This window comes from Podarcis erhardii, assembly GCF_964252035.2.
Source record: "Podarcis erhardii genome assembly, chromosome: 8".
Taxonomy (NCBI): domain Eukaryota; kingdom Metazoa; phylum Chordata; class Lepidosauria; order Squamata; family Lacertidae; genus Podarcis; species Podarcis erhardii.
Genome location: NC_138499.1, coordinates 4,448,608 through 4,473,643, shown reverse-complemented (window position 1 = coordinate 4,473,643; position 25,036 = coordinate 4,448,608). Strand labels below are relative to the sequence as shown.

The following is a 25,036-nucleotide window of genomic DNA, read 5'->3' as shown; positions in this document are numbered from 1 at the left end:
AAGATGCTGAACTTGGCCCAGTAGCAAATTGGGAACTGGGGCCAAGGAGTCTGAGCAAAGGTGTCTTGTCTGCATTGCACCAAGGTCAAGGATAAAATCAATAAAACATTTTAAACCAATATGGGTAACTAGGTTATATACCCTTACCAGCAGAAATACAATCTTTGCATCATGAATCAAACACAGTGGATTAAACACGGGATCTCTAGAGAACATATAAATCATATTTATTTATTTATTGACATGTATAACCCAGTCCAAAAAGCTTGTGGAATAATTTTAAACATAACCAGGCAAATTAGAAACAGGCCATTTATTTCTTCATCCATTGTCTTCACATAATGAATGAATGGGAGACAAAAAATCACTCAGTAGCTGTTGAAAGTGGAGCCACTAAGTCTAGAACAAGAATGAAACAAGAGTGAAACTCTAATTCCCTTTTAAAATGTGTTGGAGGGGGGCGGTTATTGACTTGTTTTTGTTCCTATTTTGGTTATGTATGTTGTGTTTTTATATTGAGATTTTATGTTGCAACGGCCCTGAGACCTGAGGGTATAGGATGATGTACTAATTTAATAAATAATAATGATGATTATAAAATAAAAAATCCCTTTAGGAGCCTCTGTTCTGGAGATGGGTGGGGACATCCCTGGGTGGTGTGATGATGGTGAGAGTCATTTTTGTTGTGTAGCAAGACACGTCCAGTTCCATCGGTTACTGATGCTTTGCCTCTTTCCGCCGACCCATTAGTACTAAACAAAGACATCAGCACTTGCCGCACCATGACCATCACGGGGACTCTGAAACGCCCGTCCCTGCAGGATGAGGAGAAGCTGAAGCTGAACCACCAGAAGGGATCGTCCAACTTCAACAGTCTTCCAGCCAACGTCTCCAAGATGCACCTCCAAGGCTCCCCGCACTACCTGGGTGCCATCAACCTCAACGACTTCAGCAATCACACCCTCACTCTGAAGAAGGACAAGAGCCAGCCTCCAAAGTCCATCTACATCTGTGATGGGGACATCTTCAAGAAGCTGGACTCAGAGCTCTCTCGGGCGCAGGACCAAGCCATAGACACCAGCTACGTCATCCTGCCCTCCAACACTGCCACCTTGAGGCCGAAGCCTCCGCCGCCTCCACCGCCCCCCAAAGACGATACGAAATACAGCATCAACATTGACCAGATGCCCCAGACGAGGCTCATCCACCTCAGTATGGCCACTGACCCAGGTTTTGTTGTCAAAAGCCCTCCAAGGGAGCCTGTGGTCATGGGCTGTGGGGAGCCTCAGGCTTCGACAATGTTGCAGCAGCAGCAGCAACAACACCAGCTGTCACCTCCGATGGTTAACAAGTCTGGTGACTCACAGATGCCAAACAGCTTGTGTGACACGGGCGAGTCTGGCAACTCTGGCATGGTGTCCAAGAGTGAGACGGTTTCCACCCTTTCCATGAGCTCCCTTGAGGTATGTGGCTGGGGGGGTAGCTATGTGATATTGCGCACATTTTGCACGGAGAACATCGCAGGTTCCTTGGCATCTCCGGTTGAAAAGGACCAAGGGTCCCTTGGCTGAAGAAGACCAACCTGTCCCCAAGAACTTGAAAAAGAACCAGTCGTATTGATACAATAGGGGGTTAAATTGACTGGCCGGAGTAAGGTTGGGGGGAGATAACAGAGGTATATTGTCACTGAAAGTCTGCTCAGTATTGATCCACTGGCTCCCAGTACGTTTCTGAGCACAATTCAAAGTGTTGGTGCTGACCTTTAAAGCCCTAAACGGCCTCCGTCCAGTATACCTGAAGGAGCGTCTCCACCTCTATCGTTGTGCCCGGTCCAGCACCGAGGGCCTTCTGATGGTTCCCTCACTGCGAGAAGCCAAGTTACAGGGAACCAGGCAGAGGACCTTCTCGGTAGTGGCACCCGCCCTGTGGAATACCCTCCTATCAGATGTCAAATAGAAAAATAACTACCAAACTTTTAGAAGACATCTAAAGGCAGCCCTGTTTAGGGAGGCTTTTAATGTTTAATAGGTTATTGTATTTTAGTGTTTTGTTGGAAGCTGCCCAGAGTGGCTGGGGGGACCCAGCCAGATGGGCGGGGTATAAATAAATTATTATTATTATTATTATTATTATTATTATTATTATTATCATCATTATTATTATTATTCAGAGTAGATTCCAATGTATAGTTAGCAGAGTAAAAACTTGCACATGTGGCAGGGTTTCCCAAAAATAGACCAGAGGCATTTCATCCAGCAGAGCTTTACTGCTACTGAAGGCATATGAGCAGAATGGTCAAAAATCCAATACATTCAAGATTGGCCCTGTCCATAAGAAATCCAGTTGCAGCAGACTTAACAATAACTTATAACTGGAAAGACCTGTCAGGAGTAAGCATGGACCAATGGTACCAAATAGTATGGGAAACAGCCCTACTAGGAAAATTAACCAATAAACTGAAACTGACACGGGGACAAATAGAAGAAGACGCTTTCACCCCGGTGTGGCTCCCCTTTATCACATACACAGCCCAACAAGACAATGACAAAAATCAGCCAACAGCATACAATATGGCTAACCTGATCCAAAGCACCCACCCACCCCACTCACACACGAAAACAAAGACCACCACAGCCAACCACAAATGAACAGCCACACCCTCGGCCAACCCCAACCTCTCTCACCACCGAAGGAACACAAGCGAACAGCAAAGAACCTGCACAAGCGACACTGACACCAAACCGCACATATATTAAGTAAAATAGAAACATCGCCACCCGACCTCATCCCCAGTCATCTTTCCCCCTTTTCTTCCTAATGTCTCAAGAAATGAAACTGATCTGTAAAAAATGTTACTGGGGGGGGGGGAGAGAGACATTGCATATACTTTTGTAAACCAAGAATATCTTTAATAAAAATACATTATAAAAAAACACAATAACTTATAATAAGTCTAAAACTGAACACTGTATACAGAACACCACACCAGCTGGAAAAGAGATAGAAAGAGAGAAAGTGAAACCCAGTCTCCTTCTGGCCTGACTATGATAGTCAGCATGACCTTGGCAGAAGAGATAACAGGACCAGTTTAAGCCAGCTGTACTCAGCTTCTCTGAAGGAATAACCCAAACATCATGAAGTTCTCCTTTCACACAGAGAAGCTTCCCGAACCTTCTTGAACTAAGTAGAATAGAAAAGATCTCTACACATCAGATCAATCCTTTCTGCACTAAGAAATGCAAACTGGCCTGTATAAAACTAATCAGAGAGAGGGATGGTTTTCATAAAACGGGTTAAAAGTTGCTCCAACTTTCTAAACAACTGAGTAGGATTATCTGTACAAAAATGTTTTTTTAAAGCATACAGCCTGCCTGATATCAAAAGGCAGGGAGTTCCCAAGTGTAGTTCTGCCATACTAAATCACTGATTTCTTTAAAATGTGAAATTCACATTATGTAGCCCCTGTAACTGTGCCAGATCAAAGCAGTTGATATGGGGTCAGGTGATCTCATCGGTAAAGTGGTCCAGATCCCAGATTGTTAACTGATCCCAAATTATTAGTGATGGGATCATGTCCTCCACTGCTCCTCTGAGCAGCAGGCTAGTGTGGCAGAGCACACATGCCGCTCTGTTTTTTCAGCAGAGGAGAATGGCTAGGGGGTTCATCCAGCGCCTGAGGCCATTGCCTCACTTTGCCAAATGGTAGGACCACCCCTGGACCAGGGAATGTGTCTCCTCAGTCCAGTAGGACTGAACATGCACACAGACAGATGAGACTCCGCACGGCTGCCACGATTGTGGCCATTGCTGCAAATTGTGTACACCAAGTGCCTCTTTGCATGGTGCTTTCTCCAGGAGAAATATCGACCCCAAAAAATTGGTGGCAAAAAAAAAAAAATGACGTCAATTTCATTGGGGTGGTATCACCCTACTGCTAATCTGTCTTTCTCTTTCAATCCCCAGAGACGGAAATCCCGGTATGCAGAGCTAGATTTTGAGGTGAGTATTTCCCTATTTACATAATGGACAGGTCAGGGTAAGAGTGAATCTTATCATCCCCATTGAATTTAGTTTCATATACAGTGGTACCTCTGGTTGTGAACAGGATCCATCCTGGAGCCCCGTTCGCAACCTGAACGGAATGCAACCCACGTCTGTGCATCTGCGGGTTGTAATTCGCAGCTTCTATGCATGCGCGTGACATCATTTTGCGCGTCTGTGCATGCACGAGAGGCAAAACCCGGAAGTAACCCTTTCCGGTACTTCCGGGTCGCAACCTGAAAAGACATAACCTGCAGCGTTGGCAACCCAAGGTATGACTGTATACCAAATTGATTGTCCTAACACCAAAAATGTCTGGAGTCATTGCCTGTGTCCCGAGAACCCATGAATCAGTTTGTGTCATATTCAGGGCTATTTTCTTCAGCCAGAACTCCCTGGAACTCAGCTCCAGCACCTCTCAGGTGGGCGCCATTGCCATTATAAGAGAATGAGGGAGGCATTCATAGTGAGTTCTGGCACCTCTTTTTTCTAGGAAAAAAAGCACTGCGTATTCCCCATAACAAGGGGTAATTTTCTCCACTGGAATGTACAGCGATGCAAATGTATGCCTAATTTCATCCATGGGCAGTGCACAGAGAATTTCTGGTAGCCAGGCATCGAAGCAAATGTCCAGCAACTGTAGCTCAGAGTGTTGCAAAGGGCACCTCTCTGAGTAGGTATAGCATAAACTGAAAGAATGAAGTGGTTCTCTTTGGACGAAAAATCCTATATACAAACAGCAACCTCATTCTCCATATATAGCCCAAACTGGACCATCCGCTCTCATGAGGATGATGTTAAGAGGCTTGGGGGAACCCCAAGGTTTGCAAAAGTACAAAAAGGGGTGAACCCACCAAATGGAAGCCCCCTGCAAACAGACATCCTGCGTTCTAAGAGCAATGATCATTCTCAGTACGCATTGGGCCAATTGTCGGGGTTTCAGTCCTGCATTTTTACTTGGCCAGGACTAAAGATGGGGGAGAAATTCAATCTGGTTCACGTTTAAAGGCAAACCTACCTAATTGGCAGTTTCCAAAACAATTTACACGTCTCTGAATTTTGCAGTGGAGTTCCAGTGTGTTCAGAAATGCACTCCACTTCCCAGTGGGGAGGAGTTGCAGTGGAGTTGCAGTGGACCTGCATCACCCGAAGGTTACCAGCCAGCCCCATTTAAACTTAAGCTCAACCAGAGAGCTTCTTTTGGCTCACTTCCTCAATCTCCCGCCCAGCTTCCCTATTTTCAGGTTTTGACATTGGCCTTCTTAGGGACCTTGGTTGGTCACCGTTGAGGGGCCTGGTAGGAATTTTTCCACTTGGCAAATTGGCATGGGCCATTTGGTTTTCGGCTACCTCGTAGCAATCGTCACAACTTTGTAAGGTTTGGCGGTTAGGCGTTAGTTGATCTTATGATGGGGGAGGGGAGGTGTGGACATCACCTGCCCCTCTAAGCTTAAGGGTATTCTGTAAAGAAATCCAGGGGTGTGGATCTTGTCCAAAGCCCGAGATGGAGCTAGGGCCATGCCACAACCCCGTCGGGAACCCAGGGGGAACTCGAATTGGTTTGCATTGACGGGGTTCCCCCTACCAGTGGTTGACCCTTACAGGACTCCCTGCGTGACAGGCAGGAGTCAGATATATTTGGGTCAGTTCCAGTGCCTAAGCCAATACCGCTCACATTCTGTAACCAATAAAGTTGTGGCCTAAATTTGCCCAATAACCATTAACCTAATATCTGTATCCTTGTGTCTTATTCATCAACAAGGGGGTGCCTTCGGGGTCTCGACATGCAAATGCTCACACTAGGATCTAGTATGCATCAAAGTCCATGCATTTGAGAAAATAGCATACAGAAATCGCACTGTTCCAGGTGCCACATAATACTCATTCCACACTTGTAAGAAATCAATCTTTTACTATGATAGAACACCCACTTTGGAACTCCCTCCCTATTGATACACCAGGCAAACGCCTTTTCTGTTCTCTTTGTGGTGCTTGCTTAAAATGTTTTTGTTTGTCGACCCTATCCACAAATGTAGCAGGCCAGCATGTATATTAATCCTTTTGCTTTCTGTTGAGTTTAGTTATCTTTTTTTATTTCTTTAAACGCTCATTTAATTATGTTACAAATGTTTTAGATACCTCTTTTTAACCTTTTTATTGATCATCTTAACATGTTTTTAAAAACTGTAAACCGCTTAGAAGTTTTATTATAACCAAGCAGTTTATAAGTGTAAATCAGTAAACTTATATTAGGGAAAACTGCACCCAAAAATAACTATATTAAGAAAGACTTGCACTAAAACACTGAATAATTTTCGTCATTATATATATATAATGAAGTGATATAATGAAGTGATATGGAAATGTGGAGAAATGAGGACTAGAACAATGAGAAACTGGGGCAGATTCAACCATTCCTAATTAGGTTTAATTGATCTCACAATTCCTGCCTGAGGCTTTGATGGACCTGGGAAATCCTGACCTGTTTCTCTCTCATCCGTTGCAGAAAATCATGCACACGAGAAAACGTCACCAAGACATGTTCCAGGACTTGAACCGAAAGCTGCAGCATTCAGAGAAAGAGAAGGAGTCTCCAACAGCAGACAGCAAGGTGAGTTCTGGCCCACTTTCCTGAAAACTCCATCCTTGGGGACCTAATTTATTTGGGGGTCTGCAAACAAAGGATCTGGGAAATTCCAAAAACCATAATTTTGCACCTGTGGGCAAAACCCCTCTGCCTTTAATCTGCCCCAACAATGTGAGGATATTTGCAGTTTGAAAATCTGTTTTCAATAAGTTTTCTTCTTCATTTGACTGGAGAAAAGCTTAAATGACTTCAATTTTTCTCTGACTCCCTGCTCCTGTGTCTTCTAGATAAAGGGCTGCCATATGTCCTGGTTTTCTTGGACATGTCTGGGAATCGCTGGCCAAAATGGTGTCCAGGCGGATTTTTGCCAAATGATGGGTGATCCCCAGCCCATAAATTTTCCCCATAAACTGTTCAGCTGGAAGTTCTTTCTGGAGAAACTTCAGCCTGTCCTTCGTCAATTCTACTGTCCCAATACTATCAACCTTGGATGATGTCATCATTCCTAAATCTCAGGCTCCACCCACCTGTTGAACCTCAAGGGGGGGCAGAGATAATGATCTGGCCCCCAAGCAGAGTTCCTGGCCTACAGCACTTCCTGTGCTTTAGTAGACCACACAGATGCAGGACTAAGCTCAAGAGTAACACTATATCATACTTTGCGCTACACCTGTGCAAAATAATAATAATTTTCCATGATTGAGCTAAGCAGCAGGGGAGATTTGAGAAGTTTCTGCATGAAGAATCACTTCTTGCAGATACATCCTGGTTATTTATCCATGATCATCTTTGTTTATTCTGGATTAATTAAAGCAGGATGAATCAGAAGTCAATATCAGCTTCTAGTTCAACAAAAACATTTTTTTTTTCACCAGGCCTTTGGCTTTGAATTCTCTACAGCATTTTTGTTTTCATGGACGGGATGTTTTAATGTAGTGGTGTTTTTTTAAAAAAAACAAAAAACAAAAACAAAAACCAAACCAAATTGTCTTAGGTTGTTTTTAAAGCTGGTTTTAATGCATGTATGTGTTTGCTTGCTTAAAATATTGTGAGTCACTTTGAGCTGCCGTGGCAAAAAAAGTAAGTAATAAATTTAATAAATAAAATAACTAGGGTATAATCTCAAGAATGATTCTCCCCATGCTGCCTTTAGAAATTAAGAAGAACCGTAGTGCAGTGACAGAACACCTCTTCTGTAGGCAGAGTGACCCTGATTCAATCCTTGGCATACAAGCACAGAATCATAGAACTGTAGAGACTGTAGAGATCCTAAGGGTCATCGAATTCAACCCTTGCAATGCATGAATATCCAGGTATACCTGGAGGTGTAGCATCTCCAGGTATAGCATCTCCAGGTGTAGATGGGAGAGACCATTGTCTGAAATCCTGGAGAGCCAGTCAGAGTACACAATATGAGCTTGATGGACCCAAAGGTCTGACTCAGTAGAAGGCAGCTTTCTGTGTTCCTACGGAGGCCCGTAATGCAATAACTGCTTGCCAGGATTTTATGGTTCCTTTTGCAGCTTCCTCTCCAGTTCTGCATGTTTCCTTTTCCCCATCAAGCACTATGGTTTTAAAGGGGAAATGCTCTGGAATGGTTATTTCAATGTTCTCCTGGGCACAGGAGGTGCACCCTTGTTCCTTGGTGTGCGCCAATTCAATTACGTTGATCTCTTGTGCACTCAGGCTATAAAACGATGGAGTGTTTCTTCGGGCGGAAGTGATAAAACTAACGCTAGCGTAAGTCTTACTTGCCTGCGTTTCCTTAATGAACCTCATAGAGACATCCTCCTCTCCAATCCTTGCCGCGGCGCATGTCTTCAAACGCATTCTCCTACCCTTAAGTAAGCATCTGGTCCTCTCAGTCACGTGCCAAGCACCCCTCGAATGCTCCCTTGATCCTTCCGCTCCCGACATCGCACAGAAAAGAGGATTCATGCAACTCTCCCGATCCATTTCCCCCCGACATTGTTAGAGCCTTGACTGCAATCCCTCCCAAACCATACCTACTTGGCAACCCCCTTCTCTTGCCTTGCCAATGTCCAAAGATGTCCACTTCACCCATCTCAGAAGCATGTTTTATGGTTACGAAGCTTTTCCATCACCTTGGTTCCATGGCTACTCCAACAACTGTCCTGATAGCAGGTTTGGGACAGACATTGCCACTGAGAAGAAGAAAACCTCCCTTCTTCACACAACACATGGAGTCGTAGAATGGCAAAGCTGGAACAGACCCCACGGGTCTCCTAGTCCAATCCCCAGCCATGCAGTAATCGTGGCCACTGTCTGGAATTCACAAACATAAGACAAGAGTTAGTGAGAGGTCTTCAAGTTTGATGTCTTCCAAAGAGAACTAGATTATTACTATTATTATTAAGTTTTATTTATACCCCGCCCTCCCCAGCCAAGACCAGGCTCAGGGTGGCTAACACCAGTATAAAAACAATTGATTGAAATACAACTTAAAAACAAGATTAAAATACAACATTAAAATGCAGCCTCATTTCAGTAGGAACTCAAATCAAAAACTTTTTGGGGGATGAAAACGTCAAGTCTTCACCAAGGCCAGCTATCCAGACTGGTCCTACGTGGGCCAGAAAAAAAGCCAGGGAAGTCCCCAAATAGGAGTTCCATCACAGAAGGAGAAAGGAAAAAGGAAGAGAGGGAGGGGATCAATTTGATTCCAAGCCAAAGGCCAGGCAGAACAACTCTGCCTTACAGGCCCTGCGGAAAGAAATCAGATCCTGCAGGGCCCTGGTCTCATGAGACAGAGCATTCCACCAGGCCGGAGCCAGTGTTGAAAAGGCCCTGCCTCTGGTTGCAGCTAATCTGACTTCCTTAGAGCCCGGGACCTCTAGGGTGTTGCTATTTATGAACCTTAAGGTCCTCCGTGGGGCATACCGGGAGAGGTGGTCCCGTAGGTAGGAGGGTCCTGGGCCGTGAAGATAGATAAGCATTTGGAGAAGGATGGGGACAGTCTGCCAGTGACTATTCGCCATGAACATTTATTTCATTAGAGGTTTCCTAGTGGTGTTTTTCACCCTAGCTTTTCAGCTCAAAAGGCCCCCAGAGCAGCTGCTTTTCGACAAGAAAAAAAATATAACACAGTCTCTTGATGCAAAAGGAAAGAAGGAGGAGGAGGGTGGAGGAAGGGAAGCGTTCCTGCTCAGAGGCAGTATTGCCACTGAATGCCAGCTGCTAGTGAGCAGTAACCAAACAAATAAACCCCTGTGTTGCAAACAATTATCAGTAATATCCAAGGCAACACGATGACCAAGGACAACAATGCGATGTCAATATAAACCCTTTATGTAATCTATGCAGAGCATTAAACAGTATGAAATATATGAAATATGCACTCTCTGCAAAACCAAATAAATCTTATAAATCTCTGAAAGTCACAAAATATGCACTCTTGATGGATTCTCTTGAAAACATAGAACCATAAGACTTATGTGTATTTGGTTCTATCTTTTCAAGAGAATCCATCAAGAGTGCATATTTTGTGACTTTCAGATATAAGCTGCTGGTGAGCAGCAGAAGGATGGGTCTCTTGATGTGCCCTTATTGTGGATTTTCATGGACCACTGTTTGAGGCAGAGTGCTCGGCTTGAGAGACTAGGCTTTGCAGAAGGAAGATGTCACTGAGCATCCCTTTGAGGCTCAAAATATCTCTCACACGCTTCCTTGAGCACTTTGCTGAAGTTCTTTAGATCAGCCCTTCCCCTCCTGTGAACCAAGACTTGGGGAAAATGAGCTGGAAGTTGCTTTGCTACCAATAAGCAGGAGACCCTCCTGCAGAACTCACCCAGTCAGTAGAAAGTCTTGCTTCTGAAGTCACATCACTGAGTGATGGAAGGGAGGTTCTCCTGCTCAGAAGCCATCTGAGCTCAGCCTCTAGCTATGCACTGTGGAGAGGAGGAAGGAATCTTTTGTTCACGTACCACCCGGTATTTGCTTTGAAGGTGATAAAAGGAATATTCTCCCCATCTCTTGGGGGGGGAGGGTGGTGGCTTTGATCCACGGCCTTGAGGAGGGACCAAATTCAGAACTGTTTCCAGTTCAGTGCAGCTGCCAATCTCCTGCTTTGAGCTGGAGCCTTTCATGGGCAAACCTGATGCCCAGAATTTATGCAGAGAAAGAGGTCTGCAAATGTGGCATTCATTTATTTCCTCAACACATTGCAGGGGCGGGAGGTTAAAATCCCTGGGGCTGTATTTTGTTTTTACTTTCTTTTTTAAAAAAAATAATATATATGGATGGCTTAATTCAAATATTTAACATGTACAACGTGGGCAGTACTGGAAAACTATCAGTGTGTTTTAAAGGTGTGCTTTTTTTTGTACCACTTTGCATTTAAGCAAGACCTATTTCAACGTAATATAACTAATACAATCCATAAATACATAAAGACTATCTTTATAATAAAATAGGCTACAGCCAATAGCCCATCCAGTAAGAACAAATATTAAGTGATCGGAGGACAAATGGATAGAAAAAGGAAGCACAAAAAGATTTTTGTGCCATTCGTCACTTATTATGAACACGTTCTTAAGATAATCATCTCAGTCTAGTTATATAGACCCACATTATGTACTGGAAGCACTTATTTTTTACATTTCAACTGCAACTCATTCTGTTGAATGTGTGTTTTCCAAGGCTTTCTTGTAGAAACCATTCCCACTACTCACACTGAACAACAAAAGACGAGACATGTTGGGTAAATTGTGGCCCAAAGCATATATACGTACATATGTAAAAAGAAAATAAAAAAATTCCTTCCAGTAGCACCTTAAAGACCAACTAAGTTAGTTCTTGGTATGAGCTTTCGTATGCATGCACACTTCTTCAGATACTGTGTATCTGAAGAAGTGTGCATGCACACGAAAGCTCATACCAAGAACTAACTTAGTTGGTCTTTAAGGTGCTACTGGAAGGAATTTTTTTATTTTGTTTTGACTATGGCAGACCAACACGGCTACCTATCTGTATATGTAAAAAGGTAAAGGTACCCCTGACTGTTAGGTCCAGTCGCAGATGACTCTGGGGTTGCGCGGTCATCTCGCTCTACAGGCCGAGGGAGTCGGCGTTTGTCCACAAACAGCTTCCGGGTCATGTGGCCAGCATGACTAAGCCGCTTCTGGCAAACCAGAGCAGCGCACGGAAACGCCGTTTACCTTCCCACCGGAGTGGTACCTATTTATCTACTTGCACTTTGATGTGCTTTCAAACTGCTAGGTTGGCAGGAGCAGGACCAAGCAACGGGAGCTCAGCCTGTTGTGGGGATTTGAGCCGCTGACCTTCTGATCGGCAAGTCCTAGGCTCTGTGTTTTAACCCACAGTGCCACCCACGTCCCTTATTAAACATAAATCAGGACAAAGAAACATGTCGTCTCTCCTTGCCGTCTTCTCAGAGAGAGCGCCAAAAACAACAGCAATACAGAGCGGAAGTTCCGCTCACGCCAGCAATCTGTGCTGGAATGTAAACAGACATGTGACACGCAACAATCCCATGTCTGCAGCAAAAGGTGGAATGGAATCTCAACAGGTACTACTGTATTACTAGGGGCTCCAGACCCTGCTCATTTTGCTCACCAATCCTGCAGATGCCCCACCCTATGCTAACCCCCTCCTTTGAATTTCATCCCGACCCCATATTCCCACACAGCTCCTCCAGTACTCCATCCCCTCACAGCATGGAGGGATATCCTCTCAAAAGGATGGAAAATTCTTACATCCAAAGAACTAGTGGATAAGTTTTGTAACACAAAAGGAGGTTTATTCCCCCCACCCCAGTGAGGTTTCATGAGTTTCCTTCAATTTCTCCTCGGCCATCACACATGTGTACCTTACTTCCATTCCCCCAGTGCTGTGACTGCCTGAATTGAATCCTGCACTTCTTTTCTCTCCCCAGTAACCCCTAATCTTTCCCATGGCAGATATTTCGCATGAAAAATCCCTTTGTGAATTGTAATAACGCTCTTGGTGAGGTTTCTACAGCCTGCTTTATTGAAGAGAATGATGCACCATTTTAAAAGCAAAATATACCCCTTGGGTTTCGAACATGCTATTTTGGGTAGTGTTATGGAAAGATCCTATTGTGCTTACATCTATATAAATCACAGAACACCACTAAGTTTGTCTGGTGCCACCGAGCAAGGAGAAGTTTATCAGGCTTTTAAGAACGCTTCCTGTCAAATTACATGAGCCTTGGCCTTCCACAAGATGGCAGATAATTATAGCCGTGATCCCTCCCAGTTGATCCAGAATGATGAGATTTCCGATGGCATCAGGAACATGAATTGTCTGCCATTTTGTGGGATGGACAGGGCTTGCGTACATTGCCAGGGGATCCCCATTTCCGACTCCTTCTACAAGCCAATGCAGCCACTTCATTAGCATAACAAGGGGAAGGATGGCGAAATTAAGGGCCAAACTAGATGTGATTCCAACTGAGACATGATTGGAGCTCCCACTTTTAAAAAATGCAAATAGCAGATGCATTGGTAGAGCAGGAATAGGGAACATTGTTCAGGCTGAGGTTTACATTCCCTTGTGGGTTATGGAAATTTTTCTGGGAACTACATGCAAGTGATTGGCGGAGACAAAGGGAAACTGTATTGCACAATGGATGTGATTTTTACCTCTATACCTGTCAGGCTTCAGGGACTCAGCTTCCTCCCCACCCCCCTTTGGCAGTAGATAAACAGAACAAAATGAAAGGAGACTCTTACCGGTTAGAGATTTTAATGATCACAGTGAGAGAACAAAGAATCCATTCCTAGGAATGAAGGTGCTCCCAGTTAAAGATTCCACCCAATTCCCCCCTTGTCACCCACGTCACTACCGCATCTTGCAGCCTGATCTCGCAACCACCGAGCTTTCAGAGCTGCCACCTTATCTGACCTCCTTGACCTTGGACTGATCAGATGGACACATTCCAGAGAGAGTGAGCCTGTTAACTCTCTCTCTTTCCCAGTTCTTCTCCTCCTAGCTGTTCCCCACCCAGTTCTTCCCAACTTCTGCCTTCTGAACTATGCCCCTCTGCAAACCACTGTTCCAAATCTATACTGTCCCACTGCTCCTGGGAAGATTCAGGATCCTGCTCAGGAGCAGGGGGAGGCTTCCATCATTCCTCCTCAGCACAGCCCTCCTCAGCATGATCCCTGACAATACCTCAGGGTGCATTCTGGGTACCCAGAAGTTTCTGCAAACCTCTCCCATCCACATCTCTTCATCCATCCTGACAAGAAGCATTATTGGACCTCAAGGACACATTTCAGCCAGACCAGAGTACCTGAGGGGAGTCCAGAGCAGGGCTGATGAGGGAGTGTGGTCTGGGGAGAGTTTCGGGGACTAAACAGGGAGGCGTGGAGGACCAGATTCAAGCACCAGGCTGAGGGGTCTCCATCCCTCTGGTAGGGCATTCATGGCCAAGGCCCAGTGCCAGGGAAGGAGGATTTATCCTTCTCTTATCATGCAATTACCCCAACCCAAATTGTTCCAAATAGACATGGCTTTTTTGGGGGGGGGGGTGAATGTATGCACTGAAGTTGGCACTACAAATGCATATTCTTTAGTATAGGACGGGAAAGGGGAAATTACCTTTTCAAATATATTGACTGTCACCTGAGGCTTTTGCAAATACTTGCATTCCAGTAATTAATTTTAAAGCAATCCACCTTCCAATTAATCCAGTGCCATTTTAATCGATCGAAAGCTTTTTTTTAAAATCAATTCAGCCAAAAGAATCAACAAAACCTTTTGGCCTTCCTCTCAACTTAATTTCATGGAAATCTGATGTCTTCTTTTTTTCTGTTTTGTTTCCCCCCCTTCCCCCCTTTTGTTGCAGCAAGAAAAACAGCAGACACCAAACAAGAGACCCTGGGAAGGGATCCGGAAGGTCCACTCCCCGCCGGCGTGGGTTAAAAAGGACATGGAGATGGTGTCACAGTCTCCCTTGGAACTCAAAACTGTTGAGTGGGAAAAGGCGGGCGCCACAATCCCCCTGGTGGGACAGGACATTATCGACCTCCAGACAGAGGTCTGAGGAGGGAAAAAAGCAAGAAGAAAGACTCTTTGGGTGTCCTTTTCCCCCCACCCTGGAAAACAAAACACAAAATACAAACAGATAAAGATTTTTTAAAATAATAATAATAAAAAGAGAACCAATCAAACGGAATTGAAATGGAGCAAGAGAGCAATGTCTGTTGGTTTCTTTTCGAAACCTTTCAGTTAAAAGGAAACATAATATGGAGTAACCTTTGTATTGTTCTCGGGAGACAGAGTTGGGTGGGGAAAACTATTACTTTGTAGAACATAGTAGCAGTAGGTACGGAACGCAATACGGTCTTTCCCAGGTAAGGAAGATGGCCGGGGGGTGGGTGGGGGAAGAGAGAAGGCCACGGAGAAGGGAAGGGGATGATGAAATAATAAGGGGAAAGGGAGGAATAGAGGTTGTTGTTTTCTTTTAAAAAATGACGTCGGCCTCAGCAGCAGAAGGATTAACGGACGATCTTTACCAAGAGGATGCTGCTAGCCATGCTGCCACAATGGATGTCTGGAATGGAAACTCAGGAGGCGCTTGACTGAGCATTGGGTACCCACAGTTCCACTGGACACATCCTGTGACCCATTGTCTCTTCTAGAGACGGAGGGAGAGGAACCTGCCCATCTCCCTTTTGTCTCCTCGCAGCCACCAGAACGTCATTGGGAACAGAGATCCCCCTCAACCGGGAAGAGGCCTCCTCCTCGGAAAGTTGGGATTTCTCCAGCAGTCCTCTGGGAGCTAGCTGAGAGGATGCCTAATTGGGGCAGGGAAGTTGGATGGGAGAGGGAGTCCTGGTGGTGGCGGCGGACATCTCCTTCCATACTGGACTTTCTGAACTCTCCATAAAAAATAATAACAATAAAAAGTGTGATGTATGGACAATGAAGAGATCTCCACTTAAGACAATTGAGATCCACACAACTGGTTTCCAGACAAAAAAAGAAAGAGAGAAAAGAACCTTGAGTGGGAAGGGGAGGTTTTTTTAAAAAAACAAAACAAAACAAAAAAGCAAGCAAACAATGAACAAACAAGAATGTAGGTCATATGTTGACTGCTAGTAGACCCTAGGCAAGCTCATTGTGGGCCTTTGTACAAAGGTTCATGTGTGGCCTCATTTTCCCCCCTCGTTGCTTTTGAAAGACTGGACAACATCTTTCCTCCTGTCTGCTTTCTCAAGTGGACGATCCCCGGTTAAGAGACATGGAAAAGTTGAGAACATATGGAGAACATTGCCTTAGGGACTTTGAGTCAAACTGGAAAAAAAAATTGAGTAAAATCCACTTGGGAAAAAAAATCTATTTTTTTTTCTTCTTTTTCTTTTCTTCAATAAAAAGAGAACTTGAAACCCAAGGAGTTCCATTTCTTTGGCGTGCGTCATTCCGCTTATTTTTCCATGCTTCTGACCCATGCAAATGGGGTGGAGATGTTCTTCCAGCTTTGTCCTGCAAGGAAAAGGTATGGAAGCATCTTAACATGCAGGTCTTCCTCATCTTCAGGGTTTGGATTGTCATATCGTGTCGAGGAAATGGCCTGATGCATTTTGGCGTCTTCCTCTTGACACCATGTTTTTTTTTTTAAAAAAAAAAATCTGACCCCTCAGACTTTGAATTCAGAACCCCTATGTTTTAAAACACGTTTCGCTCTGTGTTTCCATAAGAACTCAAACAGAAATCGATGCCGCTACTTTCCAAGTGGCCAAGATAGCTGGAAATTGTTCTGCAAGAAGGCAAGAGGAGTGTAAGAATTGATCAAGCAGTTTTGATCTTTTCTGAGGGAAAATGAACATGTGGAATTGCTTCTTCTCTTATTTTCTGTGGTGAAATAACAAATCACAATCTTTCCTCAGACATAATCCTGCCATTTCTTTTAACCGTAAAATGATCAGCAATATTTCAGTGAAGAAAAATAGATCGGGATTTTTTTATAGAGAAAAATCACCAATTTTTTAATATTTTTTTGGGGGGGACAAAGGTGCAGGATCTTTCCCAAACCCACAGACACAGTAAAAGACTCCAGATAACCCCTCCTTGTCTATTTTATCATAGCTATCTTCGTATTATTGTCCCAAAACTTTTGTTTGAACATTTTTCATTGGGGGCGGGAAGGGGCCTAATATGCTTTTTTGTTATAATTTTTTTGCCTGCAATTATCTTTTGTTGTTGGGGAATGGGGTTGGGTTGTGGGGTAGATCCAAACTGAATTTTTGGGAAATGGGTTTATGGGTTGAATGGACCGAGATAGGGAATCCTTTCCATCAGGGATAGATTGTATGTACTGGGCAATGTCCGGGGGCTCTCATAGCTGCACACACTGATGTCCCTGCTGAGAAAGTCTGTTCCATTTTCTTCAGTGGAGAGTGCATTGTAAAAGTGGAGTTGCATCCTCCATTGCAGTGAATGGGGCAGATTGCAAACACATCGAAGACTGGAGCATACAGGTTGCTCTTGACTTGAAACGAATTTTGTCCTCCGTAAGGCTCAGTGAAACTGGACATCAGCCACTGGAAACAGGTGCCAGGCAAGCCACACTGAAGACAATGGGAAATGTGCAAGAGCCCTAGGTGTGCTCTTATGCAGTTCCCATTCAAGTGTATATTATGTCCAAGGTCTTTCCAGCCCTTAAGAAGGAAAGTCCCTGGGAAAAGGATTGGAGGAAGGGGGAATTCACACCAATCAAATTATTGTTTCTATTTGTTCTCATAAGGGGGGGGGGGGGAATCTTACCAAGAAATATGCTGGAAGTTTCTAGGAATGGACTTCATGTCTAACTCAAGGCACACTGAAGCATCTATGGAAGTCAAAGGCTCATCTGATTCATACCTAGCCCTACCATTCTCATGTGTTGGGTCTTGACAGCTTGTGTTGTCCTCTTATTCATTGGGAAAGGCTGTAGCTCAGTGGTAGGGATTCTGATGTGCATACAGAAGTTTCCAGGTTCAGTTTTAAGCATCTCCTGTTAGGGCTGGGGAGGGAACCTTCCTGAAACCCCAGAGATCCACTGCTGGTATTGTTCAGCATGGACAATACTGATGGACCAATGGTTTAATGGCAGGTCCTGTTAGTCCTCCTTTTGCATTATAAATGGTAGTGTATGGTTCCCCCAGAGGTTCTTGTGCAAATGCTTCCCATACTTTCTGGTTCCACAGGGAACCTGTGGTCCTCCTGATGTGCAACCCTCATCATCCCTGACTATTGGCTATGTTGGTGGGGGCTTGAGTCCAACAGCATCTGGAGGGCCACAGGTTCCACATCCTTGGTCCATCCATGCTTTTAGACCAGGAACATGGGAAGATCCTACAGAGAGAGATATGGGTGGGAAGACTTCATCTGAACAAATTCCCTTGGAAGGTGGTAGATATTTTTCAATGAATCCGGGGGCACTTATTGTTTGCTATGTACATGTAAATGTTGAGAAAGCTATAAATCCGGGGACTGTCCCTGGGAAACGGGGAAATCTGGTAACCTTATGGTAGACACTCTTTCACTGGAGGTTTTTAAGCAGAGGTTGGATGGTCAACTGTCATGCATGCTTCAGTCAGGGGTGGACTTCTAAAATTTCACTGTGGACCTGTGTGAGGCCAAAATCCTACCTCTTGCTTTCCATTCTGCTCAATTCACTACATCACAGTTGCAACACCCTGCACCACTCCTTAGGCTCAGAGCTCAGTGCAGAGAAACTTGTCCATGCCACCCTAAAACTGCCTCTGGTTTTGTTGGACTAAATGACCCACATGTCCCTTCCAAGTTCCAACTCTTCAATGCTATGATTCTATGAAATACTTGGAAAGATGCTCATGAGCAGCTGAAACATCTCGGGTCAATAGGTGACACTGCATGAGAGCTGCACAGCATAATGCAAATCCCTGGTCCACTTTTCTGAGACTATCACTAGAATCAGCGGCAGCACATTGGTAGGTTGTTGTGCGGTCAGGGCAAAGGTTTGTAAAGTTAACCGGGTGCCAGTCATGGACCACGGAGACTTAGTCCCAAATTCTCACCCAGCCACAGAACTCACTCAAGATTTAACTACTACAGTCATCCCTACCTCACAGAGTTGTGCTGAGGATACCATGTGGAATCTTCACCTTCCATGTATGTTGCCCTGAACTCCTTGTTGAAAAGGCAGGGTAGGAACATAAATGAAAAGTGATTAGAACTCACCCTTAAATTCCAGAGAGACTTGTTTGCACATGGGAAGGCAGAGAAGGGATTATAGCAGCCAGTGTGGGATTCATTAATACCATGCATATGCTAGGTAGATATTTTTTTAAAAAAAAATCATGTCGGGCTTTACCGAGGTGATCAAAGTATTAAATCCACTGCGATCCGGAGACTTAGCATGAATTCAGTCCAAGTCTGGAAATGTGGAGGTTCCAGACTGAGCTGTATGGGACTCACCAAGGAATGGTCTTCCCTACAGTCCTAATGTGGTTGCTTATGACTTGGGGTTGCACCTTGATTCTCGTGGTCATTTATTTGTGCACCAAAGAGCACACAAATAACCAGTTGGCTTTTCTGGGCAGTTTTGGCATGAAGATGTCATCTTTGGAATGCATCGATCTAAACTGAGATTGTAAATTGCAAGACTAGCTCATTACATCACAGAACATTCTCAAAAGCAACCGATTGCCTTGATGCAAACAACGGAATGTGATTCATGGGTAGAATTATGGGGAGTATAAGAGATTAAGAGAACAGTTTATGAGAAATGAGTGGGGCTACCAGGGGTCAGCAAACTTTTTCAGCAGGGCGGCGGTCCACTGTCCCTCAGACCTTGTGGGGGGCCAGACTATATTTTGGAGGGGGAAAATGAACAAATTCCTATGCCCCACAAATAACCCAGAGATGCATTTTCAATAAAAGGACACATTCTACTCATGCAAAAACATGCTGATTCCCGGACCATCCGCAGGCTGGATTTAGAAGGCAATTGAGCCAGATCCTGCCCCCGGGCCTTAGTTTGCCTACCCATGGGCTAGACCACAAGGTGGACTGAGATTTACAGAAACAAACCATCCAATTCTTTGTGTGACAAGGGACAGGGAAAAGGAGTCATATTCATCCTATTAATGCAAGGACTAAAATGAGTGCAACAGGGCTTTCCCCCTGTCTCCCCCATATGGACACATCACATCCTCTCCATATCTGCTCTGGAAAGTTGAGGGAACTCCCAAAACAGATATTTGGGGTGCACAGGGCAAGGAGATGGGGGAAGCCCCAATGCATTTGTGCTAAGCAGGCCATGTTAGAACACTACGTTGAATGCAACCCAAAGTCTTCCTCCCTTTTGCCATTGTGAGGAATTGCTGTTTTGCCTTGATTCAGGTATGCACAAGCATGACATGGCTATATGTCTACCTGTTGACCAAGAAGAGTGTCATAGTTAGCCCTGAAAGTGTTAGTCATTTGTTTGCAGGGGAAACACAATCAGCAACAGTGTGCCTTCTAACAGGGAGTGCTTGCAGTTCCAGACAGAATAAACAGAGGTCATGGACCCAGAAACCCTACAAATATTACCTGTCTGAACAGGGGTGACCACTGTAAGCATAAACCACAGAAAGAGTCTAAATGAAGGCTTGAACTGCTGTTTTTCATAGGATCATAAAATTATGGAGTTTATTAAGCAAATGAAAGGAGCACCAATTTTAAAATATCAAACCACACTCATGTTCTATGCCAGCTGTTTGATATGCAGGCAATCTTATGTTTCTAATATATTCTATTATATTGTGGGGTTTTGTCTTTATTTTTTAAACCACCAGCAGCATAATGGCATTTCTTTCATAGTTAGCATGTACTCTTACAAATAAAATAAGTCTGTTAATTTAAAACCATTTTTTAAAAAGAAATCCAATGGGGGGTTACTTTGCTTTGTTTTTAAGAATAAAAAGTTTACTTATTTTTTATAAAGAAATCTGTGATATAATGGTCATGTTTTAGATGATTCTTTGAAAGTCAAAAGCACAAAACAGCCTCAGAATACTACTCTAATCATTCAAAGTGGAAACTATATCCAGTGGGGTATATCTCCTGTTCAAGTTCCTTATAAAGTGGGAAAGAGTTCCATGGGAGAATATCTTGACAGATGGTGCCCAAATATTTTTTTAGCACACAAACCTATTCCTACTGTGTTTTCAAGCTTTTAATCTCTGCCCACCCCAATGGAAACTCAATTTTCTTTCACCATCATCCACCAGTTATCCCATTCACTCCAGTAGCAGGTCCATGTTAGGTAATTGCTGAAACAAGAGTTTGTTTGATAACTGTTGCTATAATCTCCTCTCCCCTGCCCCAGTTTTCTTGGGCTCACTCTGTTTTTCCCACCACCAACCTCTGTGTTTGTCAGTTATTTCTGTACAGTTTTCAGAGCACACATGAATGTGTCTTCTTTCTAATAAAAGAACAATGTGTAAATTCGTGCCGTGCCGATATATTTTTCATAGAATTGTAGAGTTGGAAGGGACCATGAGGGTGTTCCAGTCATAGCTGTCAACTTTTCCCTTTTCTTGCGAGTAATCCTATTCGGAATAAGGGGATTTCCCTTAAAAAAAGGAAAAAGTTGATAGCTATGCTTCTAGTTCAGCCCCCTGCAATGCAAGAATCTTTTGCCTAACTTGGGGCTCGAACCCACAATCCAGAGATTGTCTCATGCTCCACCAACTAAGCTATCTCAGTTGCATTTAAGGCATTCTTTGAACTTGTGTGTGAAGAAATAAATGAGTGTGTGTCGACCAGGGATGTCAAAGGATTCTGCTGGAAACAGAAATGCTGGTGGAAATTTCTGATGTTTGCTTAGTCACCCTGTGTCTATAGCAGAGATCTATCCAGCAGGTACGAATGGTATCTGCAAATGATATGTAACGGATCCTTCCTGCACCCCACACTGGAATGTCCTTGCATTGAAATGATTGGAGTAGAACCAGGGGCGTATGAAGGGGGGTGGCGGGCCCCGGGTGTCACTGCCTCCCCCCAGCTGTAGAGCGACCGAGGTCCGTACGGGAATGGACTCTGCACGCGCAGCAGCCTGAACTGGCTTTTGCGCATGCACAGTCTGTACGGGTGCCGTGCATGCGCGCCCTGCCCGGGGTGCCAGAAAAGCTTCCTCCGTCCCGAGTAGAACAATATCATGACACCATAATTTCCATAATCAGCTGCTTAGGTTACATAAGTTATGCTCTTTCTCGGGTTAACTCCATGCAGTCACATGATAAGTTGCCTAATTTTGCCACCGTCGACAACAAGTTGAATAACGTGGTTCTTGGCAGAAGATGAAGTGCAGCAGTGTGAAAGCAGGGGTGCGTGCATCAAATGCTGAGCAGAATGGATCACTTTGCCTTTTCACATATCTAATCATGGATACATTTGGGAAGCTGCTGTGTATGTCTGTCTAAGATGAATAGGGAATCGGGCGTGCATACAGACGTAATTTCATTTGTATACCGCCTTTCCATAGTTTGAACAATGCTCAAGGTGGCTCGCAACATAAAAAATACACAATGTTGCAAAAGTAATCATAAGTAACAAATATAAAATAATTAAAAAATAATAAAAATTGTCCAGGAAAGCTTATACCCAGAACAAACTTAGCTGGTTTCTAAGGTGTCCATTTCGGGGGCCTAATCCGCTGGTTTAATCGGCCCCTGTGGCATTTTATTTCCTGGGGTAAAATCCTTAAAAAACCTCAACAACTACAACTCTAGAAAAAGCTCAGCAACTTCAATCCTAAAAAAAAGGTTAACAACTTTGGTTGGCCCTTTGGTCACCACTGGACCACACGGATACCTACCTGAATTTAGAATAAAAAAATATGCAACCAAACTGAATAGCTTCCACATAAACCACAAGATGAAAAATAAAGATATGTTGTATACCACCCTAATCTTCACAGCACTTCAGGATTCCAGGAGTTCCAGTGTCTCTGTTTCCTTGGGGGAATGAGGCACAGCAGATTGTTGTGTCTTTATGATATATGGGTGGGTTTTTTAACACATATACACAGCCAGAGTCTACAATGGAGGAATTCCCTGTGTTACACTCCAAGAGGTCTTGCCTTCTCCATACAGATTCAAACCGCCAGCAGCCGTGTGGTGTAGTGGTTAATAGCGGTGGACTCGTAATCTGGTGAACCGGGTTCGTGTCTCTGCTCCTCCACATGCAGCTGCTGGGTGACCTTGGGCCAGTCACACTTCTGTGAAGTCTCTCAGCCCCACTCACCTCACAGAGTGTTTGTTGTGGGGGAGGAAGGGAAAGGAGATTGTTGGCCGCTTTGAGACTCCTTTGGGTAGTGATAAAGCGGGATATCAAATCCAAACTCTTCTTCTTCTTCAGCCCGTTGCTTCCAAACTCCATCCTATAACTTCAATACTCTGCACTCAGCTTCTGCACACATTACACCTATCTATTCTAAACCCCTGGCTTTATGTAACCCAAGCAGAGGCCACACTCGCTTTGATCTTGTGTCGTGCTAATGACCCATTACTCCAGGCTAACACCTCAAAGGGGATTAGCCTGACTTAATTAATACTTAATTTATGTTGATTCCCTAGGATTATCATTGTCTGACACAGAGACTGATCACAGGGGTCTGGCTTTATATACATGAGTCCAACACACAGCATCTGCCTAATTCCTGGTTCTAACTCCTCCACGCCTTACTTAAATTCTAACACTGCTGGTGCCAGGAATTTTGAGGAGTCTTGCACCCACAAATTCATAACAACAATAATAAAAAATATCAATAACAGCAACAACCCCCAGCCCAGCCCGTGTCTGTTCAGCTGTTTCAGCTTTTGTAGCTGGAGTCAGTCAAGGCCCTGACCTCCAACACCAAGATAGAAAAGGCCTACAAGGCAGGGAGCTGATCTTCCATGACTCACAACCAAGATGGCCCCAGGTCTCTTCAGCAGCCTTAGTTTTGTAGTGGGAGTCAATCAGAGCTCCATGAATCTCCCGGGCTTTGGGCAAGTGACATTCTTTTGGAATGTGTTCATTGTGAGAATAAAATGGGGGGACCATGCAGAGTAAACCACCTGGAGTTCCTGTCTCGAGAAAAGGCAGGGCATAGATGTAATGGGTAAATATGAAATAAAATAAGAGGTGAAAACACTACTTATCAGGAGGTCCTTATGGCAATCACACAGGGTCCCTGGACATTTCACCGTCTATTGATCCTTGTGCCACCACTTTATTTCTCACTGCCACCACCCACGCCCTACCTGGTACAATACTGAGTCCAGTCAGGGTTAAATTGGAACATAAACATCTGTTTATTTATTGCAGTTTAACAAGGGTGTGGTTTCATAAACGGTATCGGTCAATTACAATCATGGGTTGCCTATCCAGACCCATAACTTCCACTACCTGCACTCACTCACTCACTCACTCACTCACTCACTCACTAAACCACCTCTCAACTATTTACTTGTCTCCCTAGCCCCTAACTGTTCCTGACTCAGCTTATTTCGCTACACTAACTCAACCTACCCCCAGACTCTATCCCAATTCACTCCAACGAACCACCCAACTCCCAATGAGCTCCTCCCTTCGCCCCTCCCAGAGCTGGTTTTATAGTCCCCCTCACTCCACCCCCTGGGTTCTGATTGGGTAACCTGTTTAACCATTTCACCTCCAGCACTCTCATATATTAAAGTCACAGTCTTACACACAAGTAGGAGTCCAGCAGAGACACATGCCCGACTGGCATGTTCTCTCCCTCCTGGTCAGTTGGGAGATTCAAAAGCTTTCTCCAGCCCAAACATCACAACGACTGATACCAAGAGCCATCAGCACACTTCAGGATCAGCAGAGTATAGGCAGTCAGTGTTCAGACTCAGCAGCACAGCAAATTTGACTAAACGACATTTATTTACATATACACACTCGAAGCATCATAACTCAGCTCCTTCCTCTTCAGCATCAGACAGCAAAGATAAAGGACAAAGGACAAAGGACAAAAGGACAAAGGACCCCTAGATCATTTTCACATATCCTATACCCCATATTAAGGATGTGGATGGCACTGTGGGTTAAACCACAGAGCCTAGGACATGCCGATCAGAAGGTCGGCGGTTCGAATCCCTGCGATGGGGTGAGCTCCCGTTGCTCGGTCCCAGCTCCTGCCCAGCTAGCAGTTCAAAAGCACGTCAAAGTGCAAGTAGATAAATAGGTACCGCTCCGGCAGGAAGGTAAACGGCGTTTCCGTGCGCTGCTCTGGTTCGCCAGAAGCGGCTTAGTCATGCTGGCCACATGACCCGGAAGCTGTACGCCGGCTCCCTCGGCCAATAAAGCAAGATGAGCGCCACAACACCAGAGTCGGCCACGACTGGACCTGATGGTCAGGGGTCCCTTTACCCTTTATGC

General features: G+C 44.5%; 1 protein-coding gene across 4 annotated transcripts in view; it reads left to right on the top strand.

The window, feature by feature from the left end:
• Nucleotides 1-16,028, top strand: part of ADGRB1 (adhesion G protein-coupled receptor B1) — a 381,906-nt gene extending 365,878 nt beyond the window's left edge. For 2 of the 4 annotated variants that reach the window (XM_081873965.1, XM_081873964.1), the window contains 5 exons: nt 751-1,463; nt 3,964-3,999; nt 6,548-6,652; nt 8,315-8,368; nt 14,481-16,028. In XM_081873965.1, the coding sequence (XP_081730091.1) occupies nt 751-1,463; nt 3,964-3,999; nt 6,548-6,652; nt 8,315-8,368; nt 14,481-14,678 (1,106 nt within the window). In that variant the 3' untranslated portion in view covers nt 14,679-16,028. The remainder of the gene's footprint in view (nt 1-750; nt 1,464-3,963; nt 4,000-6,547; nt 6,653-8,314; nt 8,369-14,480) is intronic. The other 2 variants (XM_081873967.1, XM_081873966.1) reach the window with 1 other exon arrangement.
• Nucleotides 16,029-25,036: the final 9,008 nt, after the last annotated feature.